The sequence below is a fragment of the Thalassophryne amazonica genome, chromosome 3 (genome assembly GCF_902500255.1).
Source record: "Thalassophryne amazonica chromosome 3, fThaAma1.1, whole genome shotgun sequence".
Classification (NCBI taxonomy): domain Eukaryota; kingdom Metazoa; phylum Chordata; class Actinopteri; order Batrachoidiformes; family Batrachoididae; genus Thalassophryne; species Thalassophryne amazonica.
In genome coordinates, this window is record NC_047105.1 from 17,075,412 (window position 1) to 17,103,033 (window position 27,622).

Consider the following 27,622-nt stretch of genomic DNA (forward strand, 5'->3'; position numbering starts at 1 on the left):
AGATGCATTTATATCAAAGTACAAGGACATCACCATTAACAACAGACAGAATTTAGCATGAAACAACTCAAAAATGACAGCAGCAATAGCAAATTGAAGTTAGTTGTTAGCTGACATCTTTAAATTTTCCAATAGAGTGAAAAGACATTCATGAAGTAAAAAGTATTTTTCCTCTCCAAACAACAGCCTTTATTTCTTATTTAGTCACTGACATTATTCTTTGTAAATATAAAAAAGGCATCTTGAAGTATTAATGTATGTAATGTTCCAGACGTTCTTACCTCCAGCCCGCGGTAGAGCGCGGTGTTTGTGCTGCCCTCGCCATCCATCGGCTGCTGTTTCTGCAAGTCGAGGGCATGTTTGGCATTGAACCGAAAAAAGTCAATCAGCTCTGCGGCAGCATCGATCTCAGCCTGCACCACAGTTTTACCCTGGAATTCACGGTTAAAAACAAAACATACACATACATACATACACACACACACACACGACAACAAACAAATGTAACTGTAGCACTTTACAACAAGGGTATCATTAATTAATGCATGAACTAACACTGAATTAATACTGAACTAATGTCTTTCATTACCTCCGCCCAACTTTTGTTGTCACCTCTGTTTGTTTGTCTGTTTGTGAACAGCCTGTAACCCACAATTTTTCATATATCGATATGAAAGTTTGACAAAGGATTCATATTGTGATAGACAGGAACTGATTAGATTTTCAAGGTCATAGGTCAAAGTCAGGAAAAATCTTGGAAAACTGGAAGAATCCATATCCCTTAACATTGAATTAATTTACAAAAATTCATAACTGTCAAAAAAGACCTAGTTTGTTTCATATTTGAGAAAGTTATGTAGGATGGTATCCTTTATCGACTGACACAGTTTGATCGGAATTACAGATTTTGTCAGCTCTACCTAGTTTCTCCATGATCGGAGCCAAACACATGCACGCACGCACGCACGCATAGAGGCCACTTGGCTAATAATATACAGATGGATTTTACATTACATCTTAATCAAATGTGTCCCAATCACACTCATATTTGAAAGTGAGGTGCAGATTGACACTCACTATCGCCTGACAAAGTTTGATCTGGATCTGATCCGGATTGTGGTTTCTGTGGACATTTGAATTTAACATTGAAAAGCCCATGTGGTGCACATTTTGCATTATATCTCAATCAAAAGTGCCTCAATCACTCTCATTAGTGACGATGAGGTGCAAACTGGTACTCTCAATGAATAGCGTAAAGGCACCTGGACACTTGCACAAATTTGATCCACGAACTGCATCTGTTGTAAACTGTGCGTGAACTGTGAGCAGCTGTGTGCCAGTGTATAAAGAAAATTTTGTAATGTTCAAAACTTCTGGCACAGATTAATTTTGTGAACTAGTCATGAACACTGTGCAACCCATTCGAAAACACTGCACATCACTGTGTGTCGTTCCACGCAGCGCATCTGAACGATTATGAGATGTCACATCTTATAATAAACGTAATTTTATAGATGCATTATAATTAACTCATAAGAAGGAATGAAATTGCAACTGTTTTACCAACCATTACAATATGTATATTATAAAGAATTACCTTTGAGACAAGATTCCAAATGTGTTCTCCACCGCAAAACGCACACAAGACAACCTGCAGCTGTAGATAATTTCTCTGTGATTCTGGGAGTGATGACAGAATGGTTTCATCGGCCAGGTTCTGAGACCAAATGCGTCATCGGCGACAAAATTATTATTTTATATAGTGTGGCGTCAAGCGGGATGCATTGGCACATTGACCATAATTAAATGTTTATTATTGCATTAACTAAGGGTAGCATGGTGGCTTAGTGGTTAGCACTGTTGCCTCACAGCGAGAAGGTCATGGGTTCAATTCCCGCCTGTGACCTTTCTGTGTGGAGTTTGCATGTTTTCCCCGTGTTTGCGTGGGTTTCCTCCGTGTGCTCAGGTTAGGTGGACTGGAATCTTTAAACTGTCCATAGTTGCGGTTGTGGAAAGCGTTACTAATTTAACAAATTTATCTTTAGTTCTTAACTTAAGAGTGATAGGTTGATATTATCTTTATGCTTAAAAAAAAATAAATAAATACTAGTGTGTTGCCCGTGGGGATCCATGAGCTCCAGATTGGGTAGTGTTTCTAAAATAGGTAGCTGACATTTTTCAAGGCTTGTAATAAATTATGCAAAGTTTCAATAATGATTATAACTCAAAGTGCAGGAAATTTAAATGAGAAATTTTTGTGAATAATTGTATAAGGTAAGAGAGATAAGAGATAAGAAAAACTTTATTATCATTGTAATAAATAATGAAACTTCGTTGGTGACAACCAGTCAGTAGCAGCAATGATTAAATAGAATAAAATAAATATAAGCTCAATAAGGTGCAAGAGACAACAACAGACATGTTATTTACAGTGTATACTGAGATGTAAAAATTGCACTGCCCATGGGTGTTTAAAATCCAGTAGGAGGGGCAATAGTCTGGCTCAGTCTGTAGCTGAAGCTGGAGAGTATGGGGGGGAGGGGTGATGGAGGCTACAGCTCTGGGGAAAAACCTGTTCCTCATCTGCTAGTCCGGGTTTTTATGTTGCAGAATCGTTTCCCTGATGGGAGCGGGGCAAACAGATGGTGTCTGGGGTGTGTTTGGTCGGTGGAGATCCTGGTGGCTCTCCTCTGCAGGCGTCCAGCATACACAGCATCCAGGACAGGAAGCTCAGCTCCAACAATCCTCTGGGCTGTCCTCACAACTCGAGCCAATTCTCTTCTGTTTTCTGCTGTGCAGCTGGCATACCATAAGGTCATGCCCTGACAGAGGATGCTCTCCACAGGAGCTGAGGGGATAGACCAGCCCACTTCAGCTCTCTGAAGAAGAAGAGCCTTTGTTGTGCCTTCTTCATCAGGTGGGAGGCGTTGACTGACCAAGAGAGGTCCTTGGTGAAATGAAATGAGGATTATCTTTAACGTGGGTAACCAACAAAAGCACGAAACTTATTTCCAGAAGGGCCCACGGCACGTGTCTCCCACTCCACCCCAGCACTGTTGTTAAGAGTGCCAGTCGGGAGCGTGGCTGCGATCGGGAAGAGAACCCGAGTCGCTGGCATTCCAGTCCAACATGCAAGCTGTTACGCCACCACCTCCCTTGGTGATGTGGAGCCCCTGGAATTTGATGTTGTCCACCACTTCCACCGTCTCACTGTTTATGTGAAGTGGTCAGGGTTTGGTCCTGTACCTCCTGAAATCCACAATGACCTCCTTGGTTTTGGTGGTGTTCAGAAGCAGGTTATTCTCTGAACACCACTGGGACAGATGTTGTACCTCCCCCTTGTAGAGAGCCTCCTCATTGTCACTAATAAGCCCAACTACAGTGGTGTCATCAGCAAATTTCACCATAGTGTTAGAAGAGTGGATGGTGGTGCAGTCCTGAGTAAAGAGGGTGAACAGGGTTGGGCTGAGCACACAGCCCTGTGGAACCCCAGTGTTCAGCATCATGGTGGTGGATGTATGTCTTCCTATCCTGACACTTTGTGGCCTATAGGTAAGAAAGTCCATAATTAATGTGCAGAGTGAAGTGGTAAGTCCAAAATCCTGGAGTTTGTGAAGCAGTTTCTAGAGGATTATTGTATTGAAGGCAGAGCTGAAGTCTATGAAGACCATCCGGGCATATGCATTTTGTTGTTCCAGGTGGGTCAGAGCTGAGTGGAATGCAACAGAGACTGCACCCTCTGCAGATCTGTTCCTCTGGTGGGCAAACTGGTATCTATCCAGATCTGCAGGAATGATGTCTCTGATGTGGGACAGGATGACCCTCTCAAAGCACTTCATGACTACCGAGGTCAGGGCGACAGGGCAGTAGTCATTAAGGCAGGTCACGGATGTCTTCTTTGGTACAGGGATGATAGTGGTGGATTTAAGACAAGTGGGGACAGCAGCTTGTTGCAACAAGAGGTTGAAGATGTTGGTGAACATTCCCGTTAGCTGGTCAGCACGTGACTGCAGTGTGCGGCCTGACACCCCGTCAGGTCCTGCCATTTTCGAGCTCTTGATGCCCCTCAGAGCAGATTTCACTTGGTATTGCTGCAGGACAAATGCTGGTTCTTCACTTGATGAGGTGGTTTGAGGATCTGCTCTGAGATCCTGCATGTTAAAGCGTGCAAAGAAATGGGTCAGGGTGTCAGGCAGTGTGCTGTCAGGGCTGATCTGTGAGCTGCTGCCCTTATAGTCTGTAAAGGCTTTGATGGCAGTCCACATGCTTCGGGGGTTGTTGTGAGCAAAGTGTCCTTCGAAGCGCTGCTTGTACCTCTGTTTGGTCTCTCTGATCCCCCTTTTAAGATTCCTCAGGGTGTGGCTGTAGGCCTGCATGTCACCTGGCCTGAAGGCAGCCTCCTGAACCTTGAGGAGTGTCTGAACATGACTGTCTATCCACTGTTTGTGGTTCGGGAACACCATGATGGTTTTGATGGTCAATACTGGCTCATAGCAGAAGTGAATGTAGGCCAGGCCAGCTGAGGTGTATTCCTCAAGATCTGCTCCCTCTGCAAACACCTCCCAGTGTGTGTTCTCAAAACAGTCCTGCAGAAGAGAAGTGGCTTCCTCCCCCCAAACTTGATTGGTCTGGTTCTGCAAATCAGAGGCTTGTAGGATGGAGTCAGTGTCAGAGAAAGGTGATCAGAGAGACCCAGGTGTGGAGATGGTGCAGCTTTATAGGCTCTAGAAATGTTGGTGTAGACATGATCCAATAGGTTGTTTTCTCTGGTTGGGAATTTAATGTTCTTGTAAAATTCGGGCATTTCTGTCCTCAGGTCTTTGTTGTTAAAGTCTCATGCTACTATCACTGTAGCCTCAGGGTGAGCAGTCATCTGGGTGTTAATGACGCTGTGCAGCTCCTTCAGGGCTATGCTAGCATTAGCATGCAGTGGTATGTAAACAACAGTGATAAGAATAGCAGAAAACTCATATGATGTGTAGAACGGCCTGCATTTTACAGCCAATTACTCCAAGTTCGGAGAGCAGCCCGACCCAAGAATGTCTGTAGCCCTGCACCAGTTACTGTGAATGTAAACACACACTCTCCCGCCTTCTGTCTTACCGGACGCGGCAGTTCGATCCACTCAGCTCGATGGCTGCATCCGGGACCCAAGTCTCCGTGATCATTGTCACACAGCTGTTTGTTCTTTGGGACATAATCCTGAGCCTCAGTTCGTCCATCTTGTTGACTAGAGACCGGGAGTTAATGAGGAAGAAACTCAGTAGGGCAGGGGCCTGTACTACGAAGCGGGGTTAACTTACTCAGATGTAACCCAGGGTCAACCTCTTAAACCGGGGTTGACAAAAAACCTGGTTTGCTCAAGTGGTGTTAATCGGTACTATGACGCTGAATAAGATGTTGATTTGTTGAACCTGTGTTAACCTAATTGGAGTTTGTGCGTGTTCACATAAAAAGGGCAGGTTGCAGCACACATCACCATTTTTCAATGATGGCGCAGTCACCTTACTTTACCGAAGAAGAATGCACGATTATTATGCGGAGCAACGAGGAATTTAAATTAATGTTAAGGGGGAAATCGAACACATCGTCTGCCAATAAAGCAAGACAGGCTTGTTGGCAACGTACTGCTGATCGGGTAAATGCGTAAGTACAATTCAATTGTTCTCCAAATCTGTTACAGATGATTAACCTGTGGAATGTCTAATATGTGTAAAAAAAAAATGACCTTCTGTCATTAATTACGCCCAGATGCAACACGATTCAGAAGTGGGCATAGGCCTACTAATAAATGTTAGGTTAATTTAATGTTTCCTAAATAGGCTACCTTGACTGTATGATTGCTATTCCTAATCCTGTCAATATTTCAGATGCAATAGCAGTGCCAAACGCACCTGGCAGCAGGTGAAGATGAAATATAAAAACATCCTTCAGAACGGTAGGTTAATATTCATAGCTTGATAAGCTCCACTTCGTCTAATTAATGGACATGCATTAGACCTATTTTGACATTAGTAATTACCCGTGATTGCATAAAATCCTTCTTTGATTTGCATTGCGGATAAATGGCCAGGGAAAACGACAAATGCATCCAACAGTTTAGATAGAGCAAGTACTACCTTGCGAATCATACGACATACAGTATTCTTGCTCAGATGTTCAGCATCACCGATGGAATACATAAATTGTCCACTGGCAAAATAGGCACAAGGCACATTATCTGCTCGATCGTCGGGGCATTGCTACACTGTAAAAAATGACTTTTTTGAACAGGAAAACGCTGGCAGCTGTGGTTACCAGGGAATTCCTGTAAAACATTCAGCAGCACAGTAGATAACATTACAGACATAATATGTATATGGATTTACAGTGAATGAACCACGGCTGACTCACATTAAAAGAACTTAAATCTACAAACAAGAGCTCTCTTTTTTTGCACATTTAACTGCTGTATTTTTTACAGGAATTCCCTGGTAACCACAGCTGCCAGTGTTTTCCTGTAAAAACAGTCTTTTTTTACAGTGTACGATGGGTGATGTTACAGACTTCTGGCCCGATCAGCTGACAAAGATAACGAATTCCCTCGGCTGAGAATCTATATCTTTCATAGAGAATATCGTCCGGGTATGTCAGCGGATTCTGGCGGTCTTTAAAAACCCTCGCCCTGCGAAGAGAGCCCCTCACAATTTGTGACCCAATATCAAACGGATCATCCAGGTAGGCCGGCATTGTCTTCGGAGTGATTGAAGGTGGATGGACGGTACTTATAAAGGGAGTGGTTAAGCGAAAGCCTCAAGCTAACCGAGAACATAACCTGCTCGCAGCAGGTTTGGCACACAGCATAAATTGCCATGGCAGCATACCTCGATCAAAACCTATCCACCTTTCGTAGTACAGGTTAACCGGGAAGTTACTCCACACGTCATCAACTTACTCCCGAAGTTACCCTGATAAGCCAGTAACCCAGCTTCGTAGTACAGGCCCCTGGTCTGTGTGGGTTAGCCTTTGTATTTATTATTTGCCACATTTAGTTGATGTCACGTTTAAGAACTGGCAAGGTTGAGTTATTACCTTTGTTCAGAGTTGGTCTGCTTACCAGGGACTGATTAACGGTGATATCAGTGTCCATTGTTCACTGTTATCTAATATCCCTAATTTCTCCAAAAATATTAGTCCTGTCAATTTTCTGTTTTTGCTGCGTTCATCCTTGACCCAAAATACATAAACCTACCAAACGGCAAATGTCAACTCTACACAGTTTCTCCGTGATTGAAGTCTCTCTCTCTCTCTCTCACACACACACACACACACCACTTCGCTATTAATATATCAACTGATATTGACAAAAGTACTGTATATCATTCAGGAATTGGTATCGAAGTCAAAGTATCAGTGCTGGTACCAGTATTGACCATTTCTGAATGATACGCAGTCCTAAGGAGTAATCATGTTATGTATTTATTTAAATCGCCCTTACCTGCCCAATCATGGTCTTTGCTAAGATCTCTGCTCTTTTTGATCCGCTGATCACATCAGCTGCTTTGAAGAGAATCTGAGCTCTTTCCTGAACAGGCTTCAAGTCCCACTCTTTCCGCGCTGCCACAGATGCCAAGATAGCTTTATTGATCATTTCCTATGACAACCATATTGAAGCAAAAGAAGATGGCCGGCCACACACACACACACACACACACACACACACACACACACACACACACACACACACACACACACACACACACACACACAATACATTCAGAGATTTGTTTCAATAGTTCTCACAAATTCTTTCCAGGACTTCAAAATATGGTATGTGGTGTGTTGGTTTCAAACGAAAAAGTTGAATTTGTTGGACATTCAACCAGAGAAAAAAAGATTCAACACTGACAAGAAAAACTTTAAAGAGCTTGAAAGTGTAAAACTGGTATTTGTGGAACTAAACCACATTTCAAGAAGGACATTCATCATGAGAAACCTTTATCTGTTGTTCAATCACTGAACTATGCGAGACACCTGAATATGCACCCGTATATACCCCGTTCTTCCATCAGAGGTCACTGGGGCTCTCCATGTGAAATTCTGTCTCAAGAGGGGGCGGGCTGATGCATGAGCATAGCCAATATATCATGTACATCAGAATGCCAATTTCAATAAAATATCTAATTTCATCACAAATAACTCACCTGATTGTGTCCATTTTTTTTTCCTTTTGTCATTCATTGTATTCCATATAATTTAATTTAATTTCAGGTGGGCGTTTAAGCAACTTTCTTCAAAAAGGGGGTGTGCTGATGCCTGGCCCTGGGCCCTCCCACATGCAAACACCATGGTAAATTATACCGTCCAAAAATGGTGTGTACTGCAGAATCATGTTTATAATGGAAAAATAGTGAAGTTAATCTCCAAGAGCTTGTAGCTGTTAATCAATAGTCTATGACAATGGTATCCAAAGTATTCCAGAAAGGGCAGAGAGGGTGCAGGTTTTCTTTGCAGCCACTGACTCCAGCAGGTGATTTTACTGCACAATCTCTGCCTTTTCTGGAATACTTTGGACACCACTGGTCAAAGACAATTTGAGAGAATGATCCAACCAAAACTGACAATTGTACAAATAGGAAGTACAACAGATAATTTAACCCATTTTAGACTGATAAAAAAAAGAATAGACCAAAATAATTACCATTAAAGATCAGGGGCCTGTACTACGAAGCGGGGTTAACTTACTCAGATGTAACCCAGGGTCAATCTCCTAAACCGGGGTTGACAAAACCTGGTTTCCTCAAGTGGTGTTAATCGGTACTACGACACTGAATAAGATGTTGATTTGTTGAACCTGTGTTAACCTAATTGGAGTTTGTGCACGTTCACATAAAAGGGGCAGGTTGCAGCACATGTCACCATTTTTCAATGATGGCGCAGTCACCTTACTTTACCGAAGAAGAATGCACGATTATTATGCGGAGCTATGAGGAATTTAAATTAATGTTAAGGGGGAAATCGAACACATCGTCTGCCAATAAAGCAAGACAGCCTTGTTGGCAACGTATTGCTGATCGGGTAAATGCATACGTACAATTGAATTGTTCCCCAAATCTGTTACAGATGAGTAACCTGTGGAATGTCTAATATGTGTAAAAAAATGACCTTCTTTCATTAATTACACCCAGATGCAACACGATTCTGAAGTGGGCATAGGCCTACTAATAAATGTTAGGTGAATTTAATGTTTCCTAAATAGGCTACCTTGACTGTATGATTGCTATTCCTAATCCTGTCAATATTTCAGATGCAATAGCAGTGCCAAACGCACCTGGCAGCAGGTGAAGATGAAATATAAAAACATCCTTCAGAACGGTAGGTTAATATTCATAGCTTGATAAGCCCCACTTCGCCTAATTAATGGACATGCATTAGACCTATTTTGACATTAGTAATTACCCGCGATTGCATAAAACCCTTCTTTGATTTGCATTGCGGATAAATGGCCAGGGAAAACGACAAATGCATCCAACAGTTTAGATAGAGCAAGTACTACCTTGCGAATCATACGACATACAGTATTCTTGCTCAGATGTTCAGCATCACCGATGGAATACATAAATTGTCCACTGGCAAAATAGGCACAAGGCACATTATCTGCTCGATTGTCGGGGCATTGCTACACTGTAAAAAATGACTTTTTTGTACAGGAAAATGCAGGCAGCTGTGGTTACCAGGGAATTCCTGTAAAACATGCAGCAGCACAGTAGATAACATTACAGACATAATAGGTATATGGATTTACAGTGAATGAACCACGGCTGACTCACATTAAAAGAACTGTTAAATCTACAAACAAGAGCTCTCTTTTTCTGTACATTTAACTGCTGTATTTTGTACAGGAATTCCCTGGTAACCACAGCTGCCAGTGTTTTCCTGTAAAAACAGGAGTCTTTTTTTACAGTGTACGATGGGTGATGTTACAGACTTCTGGCCCGATCAGCTGACAAAGATAACGAATTCCCTCGGCTGAGAATCTATATCTTTCATAGAGAATATCGTCCGGGTATGTCAGCGGATTCTGGCGGTCTTTAAAAACCCTCGCCCTGCGAAGCGAGCCCCTCACAATTTGTGCCCCAATATCAAACGGATCATCCAGGTAGGCCGGCATTGTCTTCGGAGTGATTGAAGGTGGATGGACGGTACTTATAAAGGGAGTGGTTAAGCGAAAACCTCAAGCTAACCGAGAACATAACCTGCTCGGAGCAGGTTTGGCACACAGCATAAATTGCCATGGCAGCATACCTCGATCAAAACCTATCCACCTTTCGTAGTACGGGTTAACCGGGAAGTTACTCCACACGTCATCAACTTACTCCCGAAGTTACCCTGATAAGCCAGTAACTCCGCTTCGTAGTTCAGGCCCCAGAACTATAATGTGGTTGAAGAATATATTTTGATACAACTTACCTTTTCAGCATAGCAGAACTTTGCCACTTTATGCGAGTGATTGAATGGCTTTGAGAAGAAACAAAGAAAATCAACATCAATACTGTAACAGCCAATGCACTACACAAATATTTATTAATTAATCGAATTATCTGAGATATGACCAAAATAATTCATTTTATCAAGTGAAAAAGAAAATGCAGCTAGAAACAGATAATATTGCAAATTTTTGCAATCCGGAACTACATCCTGCACAAACAGAGGTTACAGTGCTGTCCCCCATGGAGATTTTATACATTTTTTACTTTTTTTTATCATGTCAAATTAAAAAGAAAAAAAGAATTCAGACTTCTTTATATTAAAAATTATAATATTGTGCCCTTTGAACACACCAGTGGAAACAAATCTGTGCAACATTCCATAAACTGAGCAAAAATATCAACACTTAAAAAACAACGGTATGCATAATTATGTGCCCCTGTTGATATGATACAATGAATCAAATGCATATGTGAACGTTTCCAAGTCCCTGAATACATTTTGGACTACAAACAGTATATTATTGGATGGTAAATTTGTCTGGAGTAGGCAGCTGTAAAAAATGACCATGCAAGGAGACAAGCGAGGGAAGATACCAAAACACCTGACAACTCTGAGTTATCGGCTTCTGTGGCTGCAACTGGAGAGAATGGTCACAATGCAACTTTTGTATTTCACATCAGAAGTTGTTGGAGTCGATTTTTTTCTCATTATAAATTACGTTATTAACAGCAGAGCAGGTCTCATTCTCATTATATTTAAATTCTGAATTTAGAGGGCTCGCTGCAGGTGACCACATTAGTACCCTCTCTACTTCTCTGTTGATTTACTGCTAACAAAACTAATGCCTTGGGTGCTGTTAGTGTCATCTGATTGATTCTGCTCTCTTCTCCCTCTGTCCGAGATACTACTCCTGAGACCAGGCCCTAGGATTGGGGAGTTTGGCGCTGCATGCTGAACAAATGGCTGCGGTACAAAAATGAGAACTGGAGCAACACAGAATCTCAGACTCTGGACTTCTCCAAATCGATCTGATATGGACTCTTATTGCCACTTGATCTGACTGTGCTATTTGTATCCTATTCATGTTTTGTGTCTTCCTATTTTTGTTTTCTTGTCTCTGTTAATTGGTAGACTGGCCTAAGCAGTGGCTCATCCTCTGAGTCTGGTCTGCTTGAGGTTTCTTCCACGAAAAATGCCAGAGGAAGTTTTCCTTACCACTGTCACCTGCATGCTTGCTCAGAGGAGCTGGTAAGGTTAGATCTTACCCATGTGAAGGGCCTTGATGTTATGATTTCGGCAGGATTGAACCCAAAGTTGCAGACAGGGACCAGACAGGAGTAGAACAAACCAGAATAACCCAGTAAGTGAGGGCAAAACGGTGACAAACTTAAATAGTGACATTCAACGAGAAGACGAGAGACAGGTATAGTCATTGGGATGAGACAGACCTGTGAAGGAACAACAAGTGACAGGACCGCACCTACAAACACATACAAAGGGAGTGATAGCGTGAAACATCAAACCATAAAGAAGCCTGGGGCGAGTAGCTCCTAAAACAAACCATAAATAATAACCACGCTAAATTGGAAACACAAACTAACAAAGTACAAAACCAAGGAACAATGGCTGAAAACTAAAGTGGAACTCAAGAAAGGTTAACGGGTGCAATACAGAAAACCACAACAACTAACAGACAAGACATAAGGCTCAGACGGGGGATAGACCAGAACACTTGAGGCAGCTTTGTCATGATTTGGCACTATCTAAATAAACTGAATTGAACTGATACAGACTCAGGCGGTCTTAAAAAATATGTGAAATTTCAGTTACAGCTTTCCATAAGGCACATGGGAGACGTGAGCCAAGATCTGACCTGGTATCTTATATAAATATCTCAAAGTTTTAGAGATTTGTTTTCACTCTGTGTTTAAAGGGTGCGTTTTTAGTTTTGTTGTGGGCAAAAAAACAACAACAAAAAAGTCAATATAATGTATAATAATATAATAATAATAGTGAGCAATACATTATACAATATAATATATAATACAATATAATGTAGTTCTCAAGGGGGCACATTTATTTTCCACAGCACTGGTTTACACTGCATGCCAGTGACTCCACTCACAGATAACTGGTATCTGATGTCTTTAGTCCACACATGTTCATCTCCAACCACACATGGAACCTCATCGGTCTTCCCCTTCAGGTTGTTTAAGGCCTAGCAAAACAAGAGTAAGGCACACAAGGTGAGATGAAATTCACAATCTACAGGTGCAAATGCTGACTCTGCATTTAGGACCATATTTGGTATTATGAAGTAAACACACAAGAAACCTAACCTCCAGGAGCTCTTTTCTTTCTGCACTCCCCTCTTTGAAGTCTAAGATTGGTTCATTCTTCACCTCCACAGCTGCACAAGGGAAGGTTTTGAACCTTAACACACAGAGAGAAACTGTGAGAAACAGCACATCACACCATGCTGACTTTCTCTGTCCACGTGAATCCTGGTCACGGTGGGAGGATTTTGGACTTGTTTAATAAATACACAGAAAATCCTACAGCAGTTCTGAGCTTGACTCACCAAAGAGCTAAATCAACATATTGTGTAATTTGTTTTTGAAGGTTAGTGCGTGCTTTTCAGCAGTTAGGCACTGTAGTATCGTGACTTTATTCTGCAGTACTTAGAATTTGGAAGATTACACTCTACATTTCCATTAAATTCAATAAATGAAGCTCTTGTTGACACAAAGCACCAGTGATGTATGACTTTAGTGCCTCTTATTTATTTATTTAATGTTTTCACCAGAGTTTGTTTGTTTGCTATAGCTAATGTTATAGAAAATATGTGAATACATTTTGGAGGCTATACGAATATATTGTGGAATTGAGGTCCACAGGAATGTTTGTCACATAGCAGCATTTAACTCAAAAAGTTGTGAGAGGATGTTGATGAAATTTGGTGAACAGACAGATAATAGCCTTAAAAAATGAGTGATTTCTTTATGAATATGATCTGGAACATACACTGTAATAATTAAAAACTTAAGTTAATTTGTTGTCTTAAACACTAACTATTATTTCAATGCATAACTTAACCACTGGCACTGAAACAAAAGGTATGCTAAAGCTGAGCTTACTCACATTTTTTAAAGGCAGCCTTTACAATTTTGGATCCAGAAGAAAGCAATATGTGGTCAGAGTGAGTGCCTTCTAGTTATCGATGAACTTCCAATGCCTGATTCCAATTTGTGCCTCTTTGCCTTTAACATTTTCCTGTCACTAGATGTTTGCTGGCTCATGTATGATTAACTAATCCAAACTTAAGATAGTGAGCTGAAGGTCACTGGGTGAACAATGAAACAGATGTAGCTACATTTTATTCTTCACACACCCAAGCCTCCATTACTACTTTGTTTTTGTACCTCTGGATTTTCCTGAGTTGCATGCTGAGCATACAGTGAGGAAAATAAGTATTTGAACACCCTGCGGTTTTGCAAGTTCTTCCACTTAGAAATCATGGAGGGGTCTGAAATTTTAGTCTTAGGTGCATGTCCACTGTGAGAGACATAATCTTAAAGAAAAAGAAAAAAAAAAATCCGGAAATCACAATGTATGATTTTTTAATAATTTATTTGTATGTTACTGCTGCAAATAAGTATTTGAACACCAACCAACCAGCAAGAATTCTGGCTGGGAATTCGCCAACCTGTTCACCATAGCCAAGACCAAAGAGCTGTCTAAGGACACCAGGGACAAAACTGTAGACCTGCACAAGGCTGGGATGGACTACAGGACAACAGGCAAGCAGCTTGGTAGAAGACAACAAGTGTTATGATTATTTATTAGAAAGTGGAAGAAACACACGTGTCTTAGACACTCGAGTGAAGAGAGGGGCAGAGCTGTCGACTGATCACCACCTGGTGGTGAGTTGGATCCGCTGGGAGGGTAGGAAACCGGTAAGACCTGGCAGGCCCAAACGTATCGTGAGGGAAGTCAAACCTGTTTCCAGTGCACGTTGGCCTCCGCCAGGGCTGCCCTTTGTCACTGGTTCTGTTCATTATTTTTATGGACAGAATTTCTAGACGCAGCCAGGGTGTAGAGGGGGTCTGGTTTGGGAACCACAGAATCTCATCTCTGCTGTTTGCGGACGATGTGGTTCTGTTGGCTTCGTCAAATCAGGACCTTCAGCGTGCACTGGGGTGGTTTGCAGCCGAGTGTGAAGCGTCCAGGATGAAAATCAGCACCTCCAAATCCGAGGCCATGGTTCTCGACCGGAAAAAGGTGCTTTGCCCTCTTCAGGTCGGTGGAGTGTCCTTGCCTCAAGTGGTGGAGTTTAAGTATTTCGGGGTCTTGTTCACGAGTGAGGGATGGATGGAGCGTGAGATCGATAGACGGATCGGTGCAGCATCTGCAGTGATGCGGTCGCTGTATCGGACCGTCATGGTGAAGAGAGAGCTGAGTAGCGGGGGCAAAGCTCTCGATTTACCGATTGATCTACGTTCCGATCCTCACCTATGGTCATGAGATTTGGCTCATGACCGAAAGAATGAGATTGCGAGTACAAGCGGCCGAGATGAGTTTCCTCTGCAGGGTGGCTGGGCGCTCCCTTAGAGATAGGGTGGGGAGCTCGGTCACTCGGAAGGAGCTCGGAGTCGAGCTGCTGCTCCTCCACGTCAAAAGGAGTCAGTTGCGGTGGCTCGGGCATCTTTTCCGGATGCTCCCTGGACGCCTCGGTGGAGAGGTGTTCCGGGCACGTCCCACTGGGAAGAGGCCCCGGGGAAGACCCAGGACATGCTGGAGGGATTACATCTCTTGGCTGGCTTGGGAACGCCTTGGGGATCCCCCGGAGGAGCTGGGGGAGGTGTGTGTGGATTGGGAGGTCTGGGCGGCTTTGCTTGAGCTCCTGCCCCCACGACCTGACTCCGGATAAAGCGGAAGTAAATGGATGGATGGATGGAAGAAACACAAGATGACTGTCAATCGCCCTCGGTCTGGGATTCCATGCAGGATCTCACTTTGTGGGGTAAGGATGATTCTGACAAAGCTCAGAACTACACAGGAGGACCTGGTCAATGACCTGAAGAGAGCTGGGACCACAGTCACAAAGATTACATTAGTAACATATGATGCTGTCATGGTTCAAAATCCTGCAGGGCAGCAAGGTCCCCCTGCTCAAGTCAGCACATGTCCAGACCCGTTTGAAGTTCACCAGTGAGCATCTGGATGATCCAGAGGAGGCATGGGAGAAGGTCATGTGGTCAGATGAGACCAGAATAGAGCTTTTCGGAATCAACTCCACTTACCCTTTGTTAGGACGATGAGAACAACCCCAAGAAAACCATCCCAACCGTGAAGCATGGGGGTGGAAACATCATACTCTGGGGGTGCTCTTCTGCAAAGGGAACAGGACAACTGTACCATATTGAAAGGAGGATGGACAGGGTCATGTATGGCAAGATTTTGGCACACAACCTCCTTCCTTCAGTAAGAGCATTGAAGATTGGTCATGGCTGGGTTTTCGAGCATGACAATGACCCCAAACACACAGCCAGGGCAACTAAGGAGGAGCTCTGTAAGAAGCATTTCAAGGTCCTGGAGTGGCCTGGCCAGTCTTCCGACCTGAACTCAATAGAAAATCTTTGGAGGGAGCTGAAACTCCAAACCTGAAAGATCTAGAGAAGATCTGTATAGAGGAGTGGACCAAAATCCCTGCTGCAGTGTGTGCAAACCTGGTGAAAAACTACAGGAAACGTTTGACCTCTGTAATTGCAAACAAAGGCTACTGTACCAAATATTAACATAGATTTTCACAGGTGTTCAAATGTTCTGTGTGAGCCATAATTCTCACTGGTTGGTAGGGGTTCAAATACTTATTTGCAACAGTAACATACAAATAAATTATTTAAAAAAATCATACATTGTGATTTCAGGATTTTTTTTTTTTTAGATTATGTCTCTCACAGTGGACATGCACCTAAGATGAAAATTTCTGACCCCTCCATGATTTCTAAGTGGGAGAACTTGCAAAATCTCAGGGTGTTCAAATACTTATTTTCCTCACTATATCTGCTGTTGTACTTAGGCCACCATTTGTGAAAACAATAAAAATCAGCAAGCCCAAAAAATATTAGATGTTACACTTTTTTCTTTTTTTTTTTACAACTGTTGCAAATGTAATTGGACAAACATGATGGTATGACAGAAAGAAACAAAGACTGGGGCACATAAACTCTTCACATCTAATTACTAAATCCTGCACATATAACAATGGAAAGACATACTTTATTACCCTTAGCAGTAGGCACTACTCGGTTTCAGTGTCTGTGACTGGAGAAACAGTGCAGAGGGCAACCTTTGTCTGTTGCGCCACCAGTTAAACAGTTTCACGGTGGAGTGGCAGAAAGAAGGATTTACAGATTATCAGAAGGCATATAGGAGACTCAAGCCAACACTTGTTCTGTTTTTATGTGTGAAAATCTGTGTCTGTTCCACTCCACTGTGATGATGTGACACAACGGGTAAAAGCTGCACAATCCAGTTTCTCCAGTCACAGCCACAGAATCCAACAACTCCTTTAGAGCTGTCATGGGTGTCTTGGTGGCTTCCCTCACGAAAACCTCTTTTAGCAGTAACTCAGTTTTTGAGAACTCCCTACTCCAGTCAGATATAGTACCATAGAGTTTGTATTTGTTTATGAAGGATATCCAAAATACACTGAGTTACTTGAAAATGTTTCTGTTCCATTCCCTCATGTTCATGCTCCATCCCCTAATTTCTTAAAGGAAAACTAGCTGTAAAAGTGATCATTTTCATTCACAGCAATTCTAAGAATTATCATATTTTCAGGAGTGAAAGTTGCACTTGTTAAAAAAATGCCTCTTGAAGAGGAAAACCCACATATAGGTTGCACAGGAGCATACGTTGCACTGAAATATAAGTCACACCTTTTTTCTGTATAATTTGGGGTTTTTAATGAATTGCTGTAGTGTACCTTTTAGGATGTATTATTTTATTATGACAGTATATGATATTTAGTGCTTTGATTCCTGGGGAAGTCCTATGTAAATAGTCATTGCAACTCTTATTATCAATAAAAAATGTAATTTTTCTGTATGTAAGTCACAGTGGAGTATACGTTGCAGGACTTCCCAAACTAGTAAGCAAGAGTGCTGTGAGAGCATAATATCGCCTCCTGGCAAATATTGCTTTGGTACAAATCCTGGCTACATTCTGATAACATTTCAAGGACTTCTACCAAGTTTCCTGAAATTCCTCCTAAAAATGTGAGAAGAGTCGATTTCGAAGTGTAGGCAACCAACTCGTGAAATTGGTAGTGCCTAGGTTTGCTCATCAAGGGCCCTAGCTCTGCCAAAATGCGTCAATCTTGTACAATATGGGTATTATCAACCTATAACAAGGATTTGTATTTTGTACCAAGTTACATGAAATTCCCACTACGAATGTGAGAGAGGTTGATGTCAGAATGCAGCACCCAAGCATTAAACTGACCATACAGTTGTGCTCAAACGTTTACATACCCTTGCAAAATTCTTTTTTTTTTTTGGCCATTTTTCATAGAATATGAAAGACAACACAAAAACTTTTTTTCACTTATGGTTAGTGGTTGGGTGAAGCCATTTATTGTCAAACAACTGTGTTTACTCTGTTTAAATCATAATGACAACAGAAACAACCCAAATGACCCTGGTCAAATGTGTACATACCCCAGTTTTTAATATGGTGTGTTGCCCCCTTTGACAGCTTGGAGTCTTTTGTGGTAGTTGTGGATGAGGCTCTCTGATTTCAAAGCTGCCACTGAATATGTCTTGGACTTTATTTACATCAATTATGAAGAAATACAAACATGGCACTCTATGGTAAATCTGCATGGAACAGACAGCTCTCAAAAACTGAGTGACTGTGCAAGAAGGAGAAGAGTGAGGAAAGCACCAAGACACCCAGACAACCCAGAAGAAGTTATATGCTTATGTGGCTGTGATTGGAGAACTTGCACACAGTGCAAATTTTGAATTTTGCATCACCACTCTTCGCTTCATAGTGGAGTAGAGCAGAGAAGGGTCATTCCATGTGAAATCACCAGATTTTCCAAAATCTTCCAGGGTCACTGACTCGGATTCTCATGATAGATATATATATATATATTTTTTTACTAATACCCACATATGTCTGATGAACACATGCAAAATATTTCTTCTTAATTCCAAGTCGTTTTTTTTAGATTTAATTTTTTTTAATCAGGGTACCCACAATCCTATTTTACACTCGCAAATACATTTTGAGCTTTCTTTCATTTTTAAAAAGGCATTATCTCAGCTAAAAATGCAGATGTAAAGCTCAAATCTGGAATACACCCTATTTGGGCACCCCAGATACAGTAGTAAATTTCAAAAATGGGATACAGACCTAATTTTTCATTCTGTAGCATCACAAAAATGTCAGTTTGTCCATTCTCGTAAAAAATTACAAAATTTCAAAGAGCTGTACTAAAGAAGGGATTCAATGGATAATCATATTGTAGAATACACATATCTGGGGTACTAGTTATATGTATGTAAAACATTGTGGTCATAACATGAAGGGTTTTGAATTATTGACTCTTGAGCTAGATAAAAAATTTTTTTGACATAAAGCTGGTATATCAATATGCTTTCCACAAAAAATTATGAAGTGGCTGAGCACTTGCCCACAAGGTCAAATCATAAAGAGACTGGAGGCCTATTTTTGACATTCTACGATCATGTTCAATTTTCAAGCGTCAATAATTCAAAAACCCTTCAAGTTATGACCACAATGTTTTACACACATATAACTAGTACCCCAGATATACGAGGCTGTCAATAAAGTAACAGTCCTTTTTATTTTTTTCAAAAACTATATGGATTTCATTCATATGTTTTTACGTCAGACATGCTTGAACCCTCGTGCGCATGCGTGAGTTTTTCCACGCCTGTCGGTGACGTCATTCGCCTGTGAGCACTCCTTGTGGGAGGAGTCGTCCAGACCCTTGTCGGAATTCCTTTGTCTGAGAAGTTGCTGAGAGACTGGCGCGTTGTTTGATCAAAATTTTTTCTAAACCTGTGAGACACATCGAAGTGGACATGGTTCGAAAAATTAAGCTGGTTTTCAGTGAAAATTTTAACAGCTGATGAGAGATTTTGAGGTGATTCTGTCGCTTTAAGGACTTTTCACGGTGCGAGACGTCACTCAGCGCTCTCAGGCGGCGTCATCAGCCTGTTCAAGCTGAAAACCTCCACATTTCAGGCTCTGTTGATCCAGGACGTCGTGAGAGAACAGAGAAGTTTCAGAAGAAGTCGGTTTCAGCATTTTATCCGGATATTCCACTGTTAAAGGAGATTTTTTTAATGAAAGACGTGCGGACGGATCCGCGCGTCGGGACGCAGCCGACGCGGTGCGGCGGCACAGGAAAAACACCTCTGTGTTGATAACCATTTGTAAAATCCAGGCGGCTTTTGATGGCTTTCAGTGGAGTGAGTATATGAGAAATTGTTTAACAGGCAGGACATGTTCCAACTTGTCCTTAAGGCTTTCAACAGAGGTGTTTTTCCTGTGGCGGAGCGCCGCGGCGGCTGCGTCCCGACGCGCGGACCCGTCCGCACGTCTTTCATTAAAAAAATCTCCTTTAACAGTGGAATATCCGGATAAAATGCTGAAACCGACTTCTTCTGAAACTTCTCTGTTCTCTCACGACGTCCTGGATCAATAGAGCCTGAAATGTGGAGGTTTTCAGCTTGAACAGGCTGATGACGCTGCCTGAGAGCGCTGCGCGACGTCTCGCACCGTGAAAAGTCCTTAAAGCGACAGTATCACCTCAAAATCTCTCATCAGCCGTTAAAATTTTCACTGAAAACCAGCTTAATATTTCGAACCGTGTCCACTTCGATGTGTCTCACAGGTTTAGAAAAAATTTTGATCAAACAACGCGCCAGTCTCTCAGCAACTTCTCAGACAAAGGAATTCCGACGAGGGGCTGGACGACTCCTCCCACAAGGAGTGCTCACAGGCGAATGACGTCACCGACAGGCGTGGAAAAACTCACGCATGCGCACGAGGGTTCAAGCATGTCTGACGTAAAAACATATGAATGAAATCCATATAGTTTTTGAAAAAAATAAAAAGGACCGTAACTTTATTGACAGCCCTCGTATGTATTCTACAATATGAACATTATCCATTGAATCCCTTCTTTAGTACAGCTCTTTGAAATTTTGAATTTTTTTGCGGGAATGGACAAACTGCCATTTTTGTGATGCTACAAAATGAAAATTAGCTCTGTATCCCATTTTTTTAATTTACCACTGTATGTGGGGTGCCCAAATAGGGTGTATTCCAAATTTGAGCTTTATATCTGCATTTTTAGCTGAGATAATGCCTTTTAAAAATGAAAGAAAGCTCAAAATGCATTCGCGAGTGAAAAATAGGATTGTGGGTACCCTTATTAAAAAAATTCTATCTAAAAAAACTACTTGGAATTAAGCAGAAATATTTTGCATGTGCTCATCAGCAGTATTGTATAGTAATGAAGTAAAAATACTTCACTACTGTACTTAAGTACGTTTTGGGAGACTTTGTAGTTTACTTGAGTTTTTTTTTAATTCAGCTTACTTTCACTTTTACTTCACTACATTTCTGACCTTAATTGCATACTTCTACTCTGATACATTTTCTATTCGCCATGCCGTTACTCGTTACAAAAAAAACAAAAACAAAAACAAAACAAAAACAAAACACACACACACACACACACACACGAAAAAAGTTGTGTTTTCACCCAGAGACACCACTGATTACTAGTGACTGCAACGAAGTCAGGTCGATTAGTCATGAGGCATGTCCGGTAGGCTTTTTTGCAGTTGCGCACTTGGGGGGTGTTTGTCAGGAAAATGATAATTTCTCTACTTTGATTACAAACCTGCAGCGGGTCTGTAGTCAACTTTTCTGCAGCGCGGCTTTGCTTTGAACCTTGAACCAATCGAAGCAGTGATTCACAGGTCGAAGCAGTGCTTCGATCTACGATTCTTGGATTGATTGTTTTATTTCGCTTTATCCTAATTTTTCCCCACTAAAACCTGAAGAGCATATGTCTGTGAGTAATATTTAATATTTTTATATTAAACCGACCTGTTATGGTCTTCTGAAACAGTTGATAGATGTATTTTATAACTTAATGCGTTAGCATGTCTATGGCGTTTTCAATGTTAAAGTTAGCATTAAGCTGTTCGCATTAGCACGTTTGTGTTGATTTGTTTTCTGTATAATTAATGGCTCAGTGTTCGTTGTCGTAAAAGACTCAAATTGTAATTTTTTTTAAATTAATTTTTATTCATATATAATAGCAACAACAATAATAGTCTACATAATAGACAATAATAGTCAATAATAATAGACTAATAATGTTACAATGCAATTTTAGAGAAAGAGACAAAAAGAACATAATGAAACAAAACACAACAGGAAAGATAAAACCATGTAACAATGAAAATAAATAAATACATACAGAAATAAATAACTGTTTCCTGTGAACACCTAGAGTAGCCTACTCTTGTTTAGGTTTTGAAACCTTGTTTCTGAAGTGCTTTTGTGTGATGTGCGCAATTTTCAGTATTTTGACTAATACTAGCAGTCATTTAGAAGCCTAGATAAACTTTGTAATATAAAAAAATCAGTCCGTTTTTGATTATTAACATTTACTTGTACTTTTACTTTCAATACTTGAGTACATTTACTTGTACATTACTTGTCATACTTAAGTACAATAAATACTAGATACTTTAACTTTTACTTGAGTAGCATTTCAATCAGTGACTTGAACTTCTACCAAAGTAATTTTTTAATGGGTATCTGTACTTTTACTTAAGTGTGACTTAAGTGTGATTTTCCGGTACTTTATACAACACTGCTCATCAGTCATATGTAAGTACTTACAAAAACAAGATCATGAGAATCTGAGTCAGTGACCTGGGAGGCTTCTGATGATTTCCCATGGAATGACCCAGAAGGATTTTCTTTCACCAAAACATATCAAATCTGGACTTGCATCTCAGATGTACCTTCTGGAAATTTGTAGCTAAACTTTCAGATGTTTTTTTTTTTTAAATCCTCCTCTATACCACTTCATCATGAAGCTGTATAATTGGTGATACAAAATGAAAAGCGTGCACTGTGCACAATTTCTCCAATTTAAATCTATTGAAATCGATCACCAACAATTTTGATAATCGATTAACAGTTTTGAGTAATTTTGAAAAAGTTCAAATACTCAGATTTCAGCTTCTTAAATGTGAATAATTTCTTGCACTATAAGCTGAGTATCTTTGAGTTGTGCACAAACAATACATTTGAGGAAGCAATCTTAAGCAAAGCAGATAAACATTTTGAATCATTTTCTGGGTGAAACAACTTTTTCCATTAATCCAGAAAATAAGATAAACAGATTATGAAAATAACTATTTTCATAAAAAAATTACTGTCACACTTTTTATGATCCTGACTGTATTATCTAATCTATCTATCATTAAAGAAACTGAAATGAAAGTAATTTCTCCCCAGTTCCTCGAAACCACTGCCTCAAGGTGATTTGTTTTCTGTCAGTCAACTGACTGATTAACCAAACATTTTTCTCTTATTAACTTTCAGTTGTCAGAAGTTACTTTCCATATTTTTGGCATGCTATATGGCAAAAAAAAAAAACCAAAAAAAAAAAAACAAGAAGAAAATGCAGCTAATGTGCATAATACATAACATAGTAATTATTAACTTGCACCAGTCAAAGAAGCGTATAGTTACACAATAAACACAAACCTCTTGGTAACTTTATGACAAAACTGACTCATGCATGAAAGGAATAATACAACACAGCTAGCACGAGCTAACAACATGTCAAAGAAGTCACAACGTCTTGTAACATGTCAACACTTACCCCCTCCAAAACTGGCAGACAGCCGCCCTCATACGCAGCATGTTTCCTCAGCAAGACACATACACAAAGCAGCAGCAAAAAACGACAGAACCCACTCGGTAAATGACCAAAAAGAACAAACCCTTTAAAAATGCATCACTTTCAAGATAGGATATCCACACACAGACTGAGGGGGGAGAAGACAACCCGGAAAGCACCATCTATTCACGGGGGTGGTTGGTGTGTTAATTATTACCGATTTCCTGTCAGTGTTCAAACTGTAACTCAGACTTACACCGACAGCATTAACTTAATATAAATATTATTATATATGCTTAAAACTTTAAACACCTTGCTTCTGATTAAAATTACAAATATAGTCGTTAAGGCAACCTCCTCCCTGTCAAATCAAACCTGCTGCAGGCGGATCAGGAACAGTCCAATCAGCGAAGAGGAAAGTAATCTCCTCCAATCAAAGATCATCTCACTCTGTGACGCCGGAATAGAATAAGGAAGCTCTATTTTTGATCAGTGTGTTGTTACGTTGAATGTTTTTTAAGAAACAAAACGAACAACCTTTAAAAACAAAACATTTTCATTGTGTGCGTTGTAAAAGATGACATGTCATTCATATATATATATATATAAACTTTCACTGTAGAACAGTCATTTCAACTTGACAAACATAAAGTGATTTAAATGGATGAATTCAGTTAATATGTTTACTCATGAATTAGATGCAAGATTTGTGTAAAAATGAGAACAAAGACTTCAAATTTGATTTAATAAATTCAACTGTGTTTCCTTACACTATTCAGCGTTCAGTTAATTGTGTATTTTTATAGTGCCATTCACAACATAAGTCATCCCAAGGCACTTCACAAGGGTAAGCCATTGACCTTAACCGGCCCTCAGCACATTTTTTGATCACAGGAAGAAACCTCAAGCAGACCAGACTCAGAGGGGTAACCATCTGCTTTATCAATACTATCAAAAACAAAATAAGAAATAAAACTAGGACTGCAAGCAGTCATATGTGGGCCCTCGTGTCCATGCCACCGCCTCCCCAGGCCAGTGAGATTTCTGTTCAGGGGCCGACCGTCATCATACATGCGAAGTTTCAAGTCAATCAGACAAAGTATGAAAGAGTTATCATGACTTGATGCTCCATGGCGAAGGGTCAACAAATGACGGCACCATAGCGGCCACACCCTTCAACATAGAAAAAAGCTTTTGATAACTTTTGATCAGTATAGTCTCTAGATGATCTGATAGAAATTTGAAGTGCATTGGACAAAATCCCTAGGAGTTGTTTGTTCAAATACAATGTGTGGAAATCGAGCCAAAATGACAAGAAAATTCAAAATGGCCGACTTCCTGTTTGGAGTAGACCAATGGTGCAAGAGGTTCTATGTGATGCTAAGTCATGAATTTGGTGCCATTTTAACCAATAATATTTGTTTTAACAATAACTTCGATAGAGATCAGGCGCCTATTTAAAAGAGATGATTGATGTCAAAGATGGTTATCCTGATTTTTTTTATTGTCTGTAGTTGTATTTGTTTTGTTTTTTTCATCTGTACGTGTGCCATAAATAATGTGCGAACAAAGATTACAAGTAATCCTTTTGTAACATATTGCTTTCGCCTTTTGCTAAGTACAGACTCTTTTGTCCTAATTGATGCTCCGTAAAGTGGGAGGTGTTGACAAACCGCGGAGGGCTGTTGTGGGAGAAATTAGCGTCTTTGCTTCACGACACTCGTCTGTGTTGAAAAATATAGTGTTTAAATTGCAATATTAGCCGGTTGCAACTGGAGGAGACGCTCGTTTAAGTCGAAGGAACGGGTATGTGCTGTTGTCATGTCGCATTGTTTAGCTAGCGTTAGCTTTGCTGTGCCTGAGCTACTGTTAGCCAGTTAGCTGCAGTGACATAGAACACACTGCAGCAACACAAACTTTTTGAATCTGTCCTGTTGTTTGACTGTTTTTTTTAAGACGTATTATCAACATGTTAGTAGCCACATTTCCAAACTGTATTCATGACCTAGTAGGCTATATGTATATCTACATATATACGGTGTGACTTCTTTGACTTGACTCTGCAGGCGAGCTTATCTCAGTGAACATTAAAGGGATAATCTCGGTTTATTTCTGTATTTATCTGACACAGGTTTTTCTTGTGTTGTATTCCAGTTGATTACAGCTAAACATGTCAGCGGTTTTTGGCTATATTTGTTCGAAAGGGCAAAAGGATTTTCAGAATTATGTTAATAACATTTCAAGGCACATTTCTTTTTTACATATCCAGATAATGCTTTTCATCCTTTCATCATTACTGACTCTTCTTTCAATAATTTTAGAGTTGACGTTTTGGGTTGCTTTTTGTGTCAGGTATCGCCCTTTTAATTTGACATCTACACACTTGCAGTGACACAGTGGCAGTGTTTTTGATGTCATTGCAAAAGACATTGCAAAACACCGGACTGGCTATTACGCCATATAGTGGTGTAAACAGAGAACTATCAAATCTTTATTTGCACCATCATGGTACAAATAAGGGGCTATTAAAGTCTAATTTGCACCATGGTAGTAGATGTTTCTAATATACATTACAATTGTGTAGATAAATGGTGCAAATAGGAGTGTTCAAATCCTAACTTACACCTCAGTGGTGTAAATTTCTTTTGTCTTGGTTTCAATTCCCGCAAGATCTCTCTCACTCTCACACACACACACACACACACACACACACACACACACACACACACACACACACACACACACACACACACACACACATATATATATATATATATATATGTATATGTTTTCGTTTCCTATTTTATTTCTGTCTCAAGTTCACGTGTATTTAAAAAATAATAAATTACAGTTAACTTGAAACTCCACAAATCTCTTTCTATTTGTGTTTATTTTAAAATTCAGGTGAATTTCTATTTAAAGGTGATGTGACCCCTCTGGTTTTTTCCTTTTTATGGTGTAGGTTTCTGGGCCGACAGAAAAATCCTAAATTTGTAGGACCTAAATACAAGTATTCTCGCTCTCGCTCTCGCTCTCGCTCTCTCTCTCGCTCTCTCTCTCTCGCTCTCCCCTATTACATTGTTATTCATCAAAATTAACCTGGGCAGTCTTTGGTGTCTTGAGAGAGGTCAACTTCAAGTATTGTTTTTAAAGATGTCCAATGTTTGAAAGAAAATTAATTGACCCCGCTGGAGGCCCTAGAAGCAAATCTACTTGCCTTAGGGATGTAATATTTCTGTCCATAGGTGACCCCCCAAGAAAAACATGTGCAAAACAGTTGATGGGGTCACACGACTGCGCCTGACTGTTCAGTCTTCGCTCAGAATGCTGTCTGAAGGCTGCGAATGCTCCTCAACACTTCCCGAATGTGGGTCGAATTCTCATTCGGTCGGGATTCAGGATCATTCAGCCTTTAGTGTCATGGGAGTATAAATGATATTTCTCTAAGGGAGTATAAAAGAGCGTGTTGTCTCCAGCATGTTGCCTTTTTGTGTTTGGCTTTTTTTGTCTTGTCTTTTTGGTCTTTTGAGCTTTATCTGTAATCTGTCTATTGTTATGTAACAAAAATTGCAGTAATGAAAAAGACCCACAAAGAGACCACAACCCTTTTGTTTTTGCAACATATCTAGTATTGTCTATAAGCGTGTCACCCTTGTTTGTAAAGAGATATTACCAGTCTTGGTGTGCAAAGCAGAGCAACCTGTATGATATGTGACCTTCCTGACTTACCTTTTTAGAAACATTTGAAGGGAACTGGTCTGAGCATTCAAAGAACAGAGTTCTACTAGATTATTTGTGGTTTGAAAAGTTTGGAAACCAGTCACCTTTTTTTTTCGATGGGGGAACCAGTTGTCTTCAGCAGAGAACAAGGGACCACGACTTGCAGATATTCAAATAACAAGCACGATTGAATGTCTGAAAATACTGCTTCTCTCTGGGGGAAGTAGTCACAAGCGATGGAATCAGTGGCTTTAGGGGCCAACTACACAAATTTATAGGTGAGGGATAGTGGTGATGGTGGGAGAAGGTGTCTCATTATAAACGGATGGTTTCCTGTAACAGTAAGAGACCACTGTCAAGACACCTAACTTGCCAGTGGAATCCAGGATGCTTCAGTAAACTGAGCCTTGTAGGGGAATTGTTAAAATGAAATTTGACAGCATGATGATGAGTGTA

General features: G+C 40.5%; 2 protein-coding genes across 4 annotated transcripts in view; one reads left to right on the plus strand and one right to left on the minus strand.

The window, feature by feature from the left end:
• aldh4a1 (aldehyde dehydrogenase 4 family, member A1) overlaps positions 1–23,579 on the minus strand; it is a 34,160-nt gene extending 10,581 nt beyond the window's left edge. Inside the window, 6 exon segments of the mRNA XM_034167528.1 lie at positions 282–431; positions 7,478–7,633; positions 10,450–10,497; positions 12,596–12,688; positions 12,810–12,903; positions 23,429–23,579. Coding sequence (XP_034023419.1) covers positions 282–431; positions 7,478–7,633; positions 10,450–10,497; positions 12,596–12,688; positions 12,810–12,903; positions 23,429–23,469 — 582 coding nt within the window. The 5' untranslated portion in view covers positions 23,470–23,579.
• Positions 23,580–25,113: 1,534 nt separating this feature from the next.
• Positions 25,114–27,622, plus strand: part of LOC117506386 (E3 ubiquitin-protein ligase RNF123) — a 382,695-nt gene continuing 380,186 nt past the window's right edge. For all 3 annotated transcript variants that reach the window (XM_034165893.1, XM_034165894.1, XM_034165895.1), the window contains exon 1: positions 25,114–25,252. The gene's annotated coding sequence lies outside the window, so the exon portion shown is untranslated. The remainder of the gene's footprint in view (positions 25,253–27,622) is intronic.